Source organism: Bos mutus, chromosome 4 (assembly GCF_027580195.1).
Source record: "Bos mutus isolate GX-2022 chromosome 4, NWIPB_WYAK_1.1, whole genome shotgun sequence".
Taxonomy (NCBI): domain Eukaryota; kingdom Metazoa; phylum Chordata; class Mammalia; order Artiodactyla; family Bovidae; genus Bos; species Bos mutus.
The window spans coordinates 42,357,620-42,368,364 of NC_091620.1; the positions used below are offsets into that span (position 1 = coordinate 42,357,620).

General features: G+C 50.1%; 1 protein-coding gene across 2 annotated transcripts in view; it reads left to right on the forward strand.

Annotated features, from left to right (window-relative positions):
• OGDH (oxoglutarate dehydrogenase) overlaps positions 1-5,749 on the forward strand; it is a 67,253-nt gene extending 61,504 nt beyond the window's left edge. For both annotated transcript variants that reach the window (XM_005899397.2, XM_005899399.2), the window contains 5 exons: positions 133-261; positions 885-957; positions 4,076-4,239; positions 4,425-4,579; positions 4,670-5,749. In XM_005899397.2, coding sequence (XP_005899459.1) covers positions 133-261; positions 885-957; positions 4,076-4,239; positions 4,425-4,579; positions 4,670-4,790 — 642 coding nt within the window. In that variant the 3' untranslated portion in view covers positions 4,791-5,749. The remainder of the gene's footprint in view (positions 1-132; positions 262-884; positions 958-4,075; positions 4,240-4,424; positions 4,580-4,669) is intronic.
• The last annotated feature ends 4,996 nt before the right edge of the window (positions 5,750-10,745 follow it).

Here is a 10,745-nt window from a genome sequence, read left to right on the forward strand (position 1 = left end):
GTGTGCATCTCATAGGGAGCTGAGGTGCCTGAGGCTGGGACCCGGGGCCTTCTGAAGCTGTCTGCCTCAGTGCCTCCCACAGCAGGGTGCTTAGAGCCACTGGGCCTCTGGCCTTTTCCCTCTTTGCTATAGGACCTTAAGGAAGCCAACTTTGACATAAATCAGCTGTATGATTGCAACTGGGTTGTCGTCAACTGCTCCACCCCTGGCAACTTCTTCCACGTGCTACGTCGCCAGATTCTCCTGCCCTTCCGGAAGCCGGTCAGTTGAGGGTATCCCTGCTCAGAGAGGCCTGGCCTGAGGACTCCAGGGCCCCAGCCCAATGGGAGGATGGACATGTGAGCGGGGGGTTGTAGGTGGTGTGTTGAGCTTGGAGGAGAGGTGAGCCCCCTCGGGGGCTGAAGGAACAGAGGGTCCTCAGGAGGCAAGCTCCTTGGCAGGGTGTTGAAGGGTGAGTGGGAGTGTGTGTGAAGGGTCCAAGGGGAGAATGCCTCCTGCTGCTGCCAGTCACCGTGCAGGGCCAGGCAGGCCCATGGAGCAGGGCAGCCCTGGCCACAGGCAGGGATGCCCAGGAAAGGCTCAGGTGTCCTTCCCAGGTAGAGGGTAGTGGTGCCAAGGGTTCTGAGCAGACTAGGGCGGGCCCTGGAGGAGAGGGTGCCTAGCTGAGCAGAGCCCAGCATCTCAGGGCAGAGGAAGAGAGCCCAGGGGCAAACAGCATCATCCTGTTTGCTCTTTTCACCTCAGACCTGTGCTCCTCCTGATTATAGAGCCAGGAGGGCAGCAGGAGGGCCTGTTCTGAAGACAGGCCTGGGCAGCCCCTTACTGCCCTCCTTCTGGAATACTTAGAACCTGGTCTGTCATGAGCCTGTGCTTCTGTCTTTCAGTTAATCATCTTCACCCCAAAGTCCCTGCTGCGGCATCCCGAAGCCAGGTCCAACTTTGACGAGATGCTTCCAGGTAGGCGTCAGGGGGCTGGGCATTTGGAGGGGGTCTTAACTGCTGCTGTGTAGGGGGCTTGTCAGTCTCACTGTGGTCCTTGCCACATTTTTGGTTATTGGGTAAAGACCAATAACCAGGGTGTTATTGGTCAAACGACCAATACGACAGCCAGGACAGAACACGACAGCCAGGGTGTCAGAGCTTGTGTGCAGATTGGTCCAACAGCGTGTCTTCTCTTGTCCCACCAGGGTCCACAGCCTTTGCTGGGTGCATCCCTAGGACTCTCTTAGAGGCAGTGAAATGAGTCCGAGGTTAGAGTGCACCCTGCTGCCCGAGCACTGCTCCTGGGGGCTGACAGCAGCCAGGGACAGAGGAAAGGCACTGGGTGGGTAGGGCCTGCCGCATAACACCCAGCTCAGTGGTGTGAGGTGAGGCCCACAGCATTGCAATTTCTTTCACCTGGACAGCAGACAGAGGCGGCTGGCAGCACGCAGCAGCCCTGCACATCCCCACTTGCTGCCAGCCGTGGAGCCCCCTTTAGTTTTCTTTCACGGTAAATCCTGTCTTTGTTTTTTTTCCCTTTTATTATTATTATGGTGAAATATGCATTATATAAAATTTACCATCTTAGCCACTTTTAAGTGTACAGTTCAGTGGCATTAATAAACACATTCACCGGACTTCCTTGGTAGTCCAGTGGTTAAGATGCAGCACTTCCACTGCACGAGGCACGGGTTTGATCCCTGGTTGAAGAAAGGCAACTCCCCCATCACCCCTTCTCCCCCAGCCGCTGGCGCCCACCATCCTGCCTTCTCTCTCTATAGGTTTGACTCCTCTAGGAACTGCATATAAGTGGAATTGTATAATATTTGTCTTTATGTGACTAGCTTATGATATCCTCAGGGTTCATCCATGTTGTAACATGTGTCAGAATTTCCTTCTTTTTTAAAGCTGACTAGTATTCTGCTGTATGCATATGGTATATACACTTTTTGTTTGTTCATCTGTCAGTGGACACCTGGGTTGCCTCCACATTTTAGCCATTGGGAATGATGCTGCTATGAACATGGGTGTACCAGTCTCTCTTCAAGACCTTGGATGTATACCAAGAGGCAGAATTGCTGGGTCACATGGTGACTCTTTAGTGTAACGTGCTGTTTTCCATAGCGGTTCCCAAGAGCGCACAAGGTTCCAGTTTCTCCACATGGCTTGCCAGCAGTAGTACTGTTTTCTGTTTCTTTGTTTTGCAATAGCCATCCTCATGACCGTGAAGTAATATCTCACTGCAATTTTGATTTTCATTTCCCTAATGATTAGTGATGTTGAGCATCTTTTTATGTGCTTGCTGGCCATCTGTATGTTGTCTTTGGAGAAATGTCATACGTCCTTGCCCATTTTTTAATTGGGTTGCTTATTTTGTTGTTGAGTTGTGTGATTTCTCTCCATTTACTGAATATAGATGCCTTATCAGATATATGACTTGCAGCTATTTTCTTCCATCTATGTTGTCTTCTGATGTACAAATTTTTTTAATTTTCATAAAGTCCACTTTTTCTATTTTTTTCTTATGCTGCCTGTGCCTTTGAAGTCACATCTAAGAAATCCTTGTCAAATTCAGTGTTTATGTTTTGTAATTTCAGCTCTTGGTCTGCCTTTAATCCATTTTGAGTCAGTGTTCTGTGTGGTGTAAGGGCCTACCTTCATTTGCATATGGGTATCCAGTTTTCCCAGCACCATTTGTTGAAGAGACTGTCCTTTCCCCATTGGATGTTACTGCTTCTCTTGGCAAAATCATCTGACCACAGACGTGAAGCTTTATTTCTGATCTCTGTTCTCTTCCACTGGTCTGTATATCTGTCTTTGTGCCAATACCATGCTCTGATATTGTAGCTTTGTAATAAGTTTTGAAATCAGGAAACATGAGTCCTCCAACTTTGTTTTTCTTTTTCAAGATAGTTTTGACTATTTAGAATCCTTTGGGATACCATGAATCTTAGGATGGATTTTATTTCTGCAAAAAAAATGTCCATGTCCTTGGGATTTTGATAAGGATTGTGAATCTGTAGATTGCTTTGGTCGAATTAACATCGTGACAGTGTTAAGTCTCCCAGTCCATGAACACAAATGACTTTCCATTTATTGGTATCTTTAATTTCTTTCAGTAATGTTCTATAGTTTTCAGTGTACAAGTTTTTCATTTTCTTGGTTTATTTCTAAGTGATTTTACTTATTTGATGCTGTTTCAAATAGGATTTTTTTTTTACTTTCAGATTGTTCATAGAAATAAAACTAAATTCTGAGTGTTAATTTTCTATCCTGTAATTTTGCTGAATTCATTTACTAGTTTTAACAAGTTTGTGTGTGTGTGTGTGTGTGTGTGTGTAATCTTTAGGGGTTTCTACATATAAAACAAACAGATGATTTTACTTATTCCTTTACAATTTAGATACCTTTTATTTCTTTTCCTTGCCTAATTGCCCTGGCTAGAATTCCAGTGTTATGTTGAATAGAAGTGGTGAGAACGGACATTCTTGGCTTGTTTTGATCTTAGAGCAAATGCTTTCAATCTTTTGCAGATGAGTATGATGTTCACAGTGGGTGTCTCATGTCTGGCCTTTTTGTGTGTGAAGGTAGTTTCCTTCTAATCCTAGCGTTTGCGTGTGTGGCGTGAATGTGAGCATGTCGTGTGCCGCGTATGTGTCACTCAGTGAACCCCTCATTTTGAATGCAGCTTTCTGAAGTCAGCCTTGTTCCCAGAGGGATGGTTCAGGCCATGAGTATCTGAATATTTGTTCGGAAAGTTTTGGTATTTGTAAACTCAGGAGGAGTCTGAGCAGAGCGGTCGTGGGGTGCTCTACCAGTCCTAGCTGTCCCCCATGTCTGAGGCAGATCGTTCTGAAGAATGAACCGATGTCACTTGCTCTCCAAGGCTGTTAGGCTACCGTGCCTGTTAGGCTCTCTCAGTGTGGATTAATTCAAGGACATCACAGGCTGGTGGGAGGAGTAGTGTCCTAACCCTCAGAAACCGTGTGTTCTGGTGTCAGCCATGGTACAGCCCCACCTCACAGAGGGAAGGCCCTAGACACCCTCCGCCAAGTCCTGAGCAAACCCCCTGGCCATGGGGATTCTCTTGTAGGAACCCACTTCCAGCGGGTGATCCCAGAAGATGGCCCTGCAGCACAGAACCCAGGAAACGTCAAGAGACTTCTCTTCTGTACTGGCAAGGTGTACTATGACCTCACCCGAGAGCGCAAAGCGCGGGACATGGTGGAGCAGGTGGCCATCACCAGGATCGAGCAGGTGAGGGCGTGTGGTTCCCAGACCAGTGCTGGCGGTCCTCCTCCCGGTGATTGGGCCCTCAAGCTTTCCCAGAGTTTCTGGCACGGACGTCTTTTAGGGGTCACTGAGCTCCCTGCTGGGGACACCAGCCTTGCCCATTACTCTGAGCATCTTCTCCTGACAGTAGCTTCTCTCTCTCCCCCCAGCTGTCGCCTTTCCCCTTCGACCTCCTGCTGCAGGAGGTCCAGAAGTACCCCAACGCTGAGCTGGCCTGGTGCCAGGAGGAGCACAAGAACCAAGGCTACTACGACTACGTGAAGCCCAGGCTGCGAACCACCATCAGCCGCGCCAAGCCTGTGTGGTAAGGACGCGGGCAGTCAGCTGGGGCCGGGGAGGGTAACGAGCCCCGGTCCCCTCAGTGGCCCTCAACGCTCACTGTCACCGCCCTCAGGTATGCTGGCCGGGACCCAGCAGCAGCTCCAGCCACCGGCAACAAGAAGACCCACCTCACGGAGCTGCAGCGCCTCCTGGACACAGCCTTCGACCTGGACGCCTTCAAGAACTTCTCGTAGATGCCGCCTGGGCTGCTTGGGCCGCCCTGCACCTCACGACTGCCCCTCGCTTCCAACTAAAGCATCGTGCCTCCGCACTGCCCGCACCTCTGCCCGTCCATACCGCACGCACCCCGTGCTCACTTAGGAACTAGGCTGTTTGCCCCTCCTGTGCTTGGCTGCCCCCCAAGCCAGATGCCCCCCCGGGCGCTACAGCTTCTGTCCAGCTGAACAGCCTTCATGGAGACAGTGGGGAGCGGGAGGAGGAGAGGGAGCCCCTGCAGGTGTCCTGGGAGGGAAGATCTGCCCCCACCCCGTCCCCCCAGCTCACCCCACAGGACCGGCCTCATGCAGCATCCCCCTGTGCCAGCAGTCCTGGTCACCCAGCAAGGGGTTCCCGCACCTGGACAAGGGTGGCCTCCTCTCCCCAAGCTGAGCCCCCAAGGCCTCGCAGGAGTCGTCGGTGTCTGAGGGTTTGTGGGGTGGGTGGGCTCTGGCAGGACCCTCACCATGCGGTGGACCAAGGGCACTGCTGCAGGACGGCTGCTGGGAGGTGGCCCGAGACTGACCTGGCACAGAGCGGGAGGGTCCACTCTGCAGCGACCACTTCCACCGCTCCAGAGGGTCCCGGCCCTGTGCGGGGCCGTGCACACTCCACCACCTGGGGCTGGGTGTGGCCAGGAAGTGCCGCTCAGGGCCGGGGCGCCGGCTGCTCCTCTGGTCCTTCCCTTCACTTCCAAGCCACCTCCTTTCCTCTTCCCTTCAACGCGATGGAGACTCCGAAGCATTCTTCTCTCTGCTGTGCCAAAGCTGGTCAGGGGGAGAGGAGGGGCAGGAGTGAGGGGCAGCACAAGGCCAAGGGGCCAGCTCCCCTGACCCGTCACAGGGACAAATCTGATTTATTTATTTTGGTTAAAAAAAGTAACCGAACAATTTTGCATTGCATTTGGCTTGACCCATAAAATCTGAGTTCTCCCTGAGCCTGTGTATGGTGTCATTCTTTCTGCTTCGCCGTCTCCTCCAAAGAAAAGGCTACCGCAGCATCTCTGCCCTGCCTGGGAAGCGGCTCTCCTCCCTGCCGGGCTCAGGTGGACCTCCCCCCTCCTGACCACCTCCCTCTGGTTGCCAGCAGCACCAGGTGATTGGCCACCATCCTCCTCCTCACCTGGCCTCTCCATCCTTATTGTTGCAGATAGTGTCTGATGCACCCTTATTTCTGAGTGTGCCCTGCTCCTAGTCCCCCAGCACACTCCACCTAAAAAAAGTACTCAGCCATCTGAGCCAGCGTGCATGGTGGGCTCACCCTAGGACACTGTTAGCACCCTTCAGGAGCCCAAGCCACTCATCGGACCTCGGGAGGGGAGCCATCATACCAGCCGAGCCTTCACAAGGCCCTGTCCCCTTTTGACAAGAGCCCCACTGCCTTGAACCCACACCATGCCGGCCTTGGTTCCCTGGAGGGTAGACAGGTCTCAACACTGAAGGAAGGCTCAGGGGAAGGCCTGGGTGTGGACATAAGGGTAACTTCCATCATGGGGCCCCCTGACGTTCACCCAGTCTTCTGGACCACACCAGGGTCCCTTGTCCTTGAAGCCTTTTCAGAATGTCTTCATTTTGTCCAGGGGTTGCCCAAGGGTCCTCCCAACCTGCCATTGTCTCAGGCGGGTGGTGGGGAGGGAGTGGGAGATGGGACAGCTGTCCCTGTGGGCTTCAAAACCAGCACCCCATCCATCTGATGTGGTCAGCCAGGCAGGTTAGAGCTAAAAGAGACAAAAACAAATAGCTCAGGAGCCCCTTTCCTGGAGAGACTCCCAGCGCTCTGAGGGGGCAGCTGTCCTGAACTCTGGGGAGTTAGAGTCCAGTCCAGAGCACATAGAGCTAAGACACAAGATGGAAGCTGGGCCCTCACATCTTGCTGCTTCCAGTCTGGTCAGGGGGTGCAGGGGAGCCAAGAGCCCAAGGGGTATGGTTACTTCCGGTAGGGGGGCTTCTGAGGGAGCCACCACCATGGGCCCTTCTTTCAGGGCTGGGGCCATAGGAATGGGGAAAGGGACTCAGCAGGTCTCTCCCACTCCCATGGTCCGAGGGGGTTTGCAGCCCTGCCCACATCCAGGGAGAGCAGACCTGAGGCTCTGAAAGATGAGGCATAATCAGACCATGCTGGGCCACACACTGGGCAGAGACTACTCTGGTCAGCTCTGTTCTGCTTCAGTCACCAGTTGCCTCTTTCCTAAAATCAGAGCAATGGTGGAAAGGAAGGAACCTCACAGTCTAGGAGAGCAGCCTGTGACCTTACACAGGATTTTGAGGGGACCTGGACCAGTGTGCAGGTGCATGCACAAGTGTGCATGTCAGTGTGTGCACACGTGTATGTGTCTGACGTGCCTCTATGTGTGTGTGTGTGTGCATAAGCGTGTGTGTGCCTGAGAGTGTGCCTGGGCCACTTGATGCAGATTCCTGGCCTTTCTGGATATAAAGGCCCATCTCCCATCTGCACCTGTGAAAGTATCGGAAGAGGGTCAGCATGCCTGGCAGGAGGGGCTGTCCCTGGGAGGGGCACCCAGGACAGGTGGGCCTGAGCCAAGGAGGAGCCAAGGGGTTCAAGTCCCAGCCATGTGGGTTAGAGTCTCAAGGTGAGGTGAACGGTTTCATTGGGAGGTGCTGATGGACCTTTCAAGAACCAGAGAAGCCGTGCAGGAGCATCTGAGTTTCCAGTGACTGTCATAACAAATCAGTACCACAAACCGGAGGTGGGGGTGGGGGACCATAGGAACTCACGCTGTCAGTCTGGAGGCCAGTCTCTGAAAGTGAGGTGTTGACAGGGCCATGCTCCCTCTGCAGGCTCCAAGGAATCTTCCCATTCCCAGGCTGGTGGCCTCACGACTGCTATCTCAGCTCTGTGGTCACATTTCTGTCTGTGTCTCCATCTCTAAGCTCACCTAGCCTTTCTCTGATGTTTTCAGTGTCCACCTGAAGAATGCAGGATAAACTCATCCTCTCATAACTCACACCCTTTGCCATATGAGGTGATAGATATTCAAGGGACTAGGATGTGGACGTGTTTTGGGGGGGCTTCCATTTTGCCTACCGTATGGAGCTACATCCAAGGACAAGAAGCAGGTACTACTGTCAGCAGATAAGATAGGGGGTCCCCAGAGAAAAATGAACCAGGCATAGGTTTCTTGGCATAAGAGAAGCTATTTTTTTTAAAACCGGTTTTCTTTGGCTACACCGGGTCTTAGTATCAGCACACAGATCTTTTAGTCACAGCATGCTAATTCTTAGTTCTAGCATGTGGGATCTAGTTCCCCGACCAGGGATCAAACCCAGGCCCCCTGTATTGGGAGAGTGGAATGTTTGCCTCTGGACCACCAGAGAAATCCCTAAGAGAAGCCATTTTGTGACGTAAGCTTGGTTACGGTGCTTGCCCTTGAACAACCCACTCCAGTATTCTTGCCTGGAAAATCCCATGGACGGAAGAGCCTGGTAGGCTACAGTCCGTGGGGTCGCAAGGAATCGGACACGACTGAGCGACTTCACTTCACTTCAAGGGGGAAAAAGATCGATGGTTATCAGGCAAGAGAAGTAACAATAGCTAAGATAACAGGTCACTTGTAAAGACTTCCAGTTCTAGTTCTTTGGTAAAGACTGGGAAGCACTTTCCTGAGCTGTTTTGCAGAATTTAAGCCCGCCTCAGGCATTCAACTATCAGATCAACTGGAACCTGCGGTTGATGATAATGATGATAATGTTGACCTTTTCTGACTCCATGTGTGTGTGTTAATTCTTCAGTCCTGTCTGACTCTTTGTGACCTCGTGGACTGTGTAGCCATGGGATTTTCCAGGCAAGAATACTGGAGTGGATTGCCACTCCCTTCTCCGGGGGATCTTTCCACCCAAGGATTGAATGGGCTCTGACCCCCATGCGTTCAACCAACTAAAGCCTGGACTCTGTCCACTGCCCAAGCCCTTTTATGGACATGCATGTTGTTGTTGTTCAGTCGCTTAGTGTCCAACTCTTTGCCACCCCATGGACTGGAGCACGCCAGGCTTCCCTGTCCATCACCAACTCCCAGAGTTTACTCAAACTCATGTCCATCGAGTTGGTGATGCCATCCAACCATCTCATCCTCTGTCATCCCCTTATCTTCCGGCCTTCAATCTTTCCCAGCATTAGTCTTTTCTAAGGAGTCAGCACTTCACATTAGGTGGCCAAAGCATTGGAGCTTTAACTTCAGCATCAGTCCTTTCAATGAATATTCAGAACTGATTTCCTTTAGGACTGACTGATTTGATCTCCTTGCAGTCCAAGGGATTCTCAAGAGTCTTCTCTAATACCACAGTTCAAAAGCATCAATTCCTCAGCGCTCAGCTTTCTTTATGGTCCAACTCTCACATCTATACATGACCACTGGAAAAACCATAGCTTTGACTAGATGGATCTTTGTTGGCAAAGTAATGTCTCTGTTTTTTAATATGCTGTCTAGGTTGGTCATAGCTTTTCTTCCAAGGAGCAAGTGTCTTTTAATCTCATGGGTGCAATCACCATTGGCAGTGATTTTGGAGCCCCCAAAAATAAAGTCTGTCATGGTTTCCATTGTTTCCTCATCTATCTGCCATGAAGTGATGTGACCAGATTCCATGATCTTCATTTTTTGAATGTTGAGTTTAAAAGCAGCTTTTTCACTCCCCTCTTCCACTTTGATCAAGAGGCTCTTTAGTTCTTCTTCGCTTTCTGCCATAAGGGTGATGTCATCTGCATATCTGAGGTTATTGATATTTCTCCCAGCAATCTTGATTCCAGCTTGTGCTTCATCCAGCCCAGCATTTCTTATGATGTACTCTGCATATAAATTAAGTAAGCAGGGTGACAATATACAGCCTTGACGTACTCCTTTCCCAATTTGGAACCAGTCTGTTGTTCCATGTCTGGTTCTAACTGTGGCTTCGTGACCTGCATACAGCTTTCTCAGGAGGCAGTTAAGGTGGTCTAGTATTCCCATCTCTTTAAGAATTTTCCATTTTGTTTTTATCCACACAGTCAAAGGCCTTAGCCTAGTCAATAAAACAGAAGTAGATGTTTTTCTGGAACTCTCTTGCTTTTTCAATGATCCAACAGATATTGGCAATTTGATCTCTGCTTCCTCTGCCTTCTCTAAATCCAGCTTGAACATTTGGAAGTTCAAGGTTCACGTTGAAGCCTGGCTTGGAGAATTTTGAGCATTACTTTTCTCAAGACCAGGAGCTGACTATGGCTCAGATCTTGAACTCCTTATTGCCAAATTCAGACTTACATTGAAGAAAGTAGGGAAAACCACTTCCTGTACAATGTTACAAACCTCCATTGATAGTTCTTCAGGCACTCTATCAGATCTAATCCCTTGAATTTATTTGTCACTTTCAGTGTATAATCATAAAGGATTTGATTTAGGTCGTACATGAATGGTCTAGTGGTTTTCCCCACTTTCTTCGATTTAAGTCTGAATTTGGCAATAAGGAATTCATGATCTGAGCCACAGTTAGCTCCCCATCTTGTTTTTGCTGACTGTATAGAGCTTCTCCATCTTTGGCTGCAAAGAATATAATCAATCTGATTTCAGTATTGACCATCTGGTGATGTCCATGTGTAGTCTTCTCTTGTGTTGTTGGAAGAGGGTGTTTGCTATGACCAGTGCATTCTGTTGACAAAACTCTGTTAACCTTTGCCCTGCTTCATTTTGTACTCCAAGGCCAAATTTGCCTGTTATTCCAGGTATCTCTTGACTTACTACTTTTGCATTCCAGTTTGCTATGATGAAGAGGACACCTTTTCTGGGTGTTAGTTCTAGAAGGTCTTGTAGGTCTTCATGGAACTGTTCAGCTTCTTCAGCATTAGTGATTGGGGCATAGACTTCAATTACTGTGATATTGACTGGTTTGCCTTGGAAACGAACAGAGATCATTCTATCCTTTTTGAGATTGCATGCCAAGTACTTC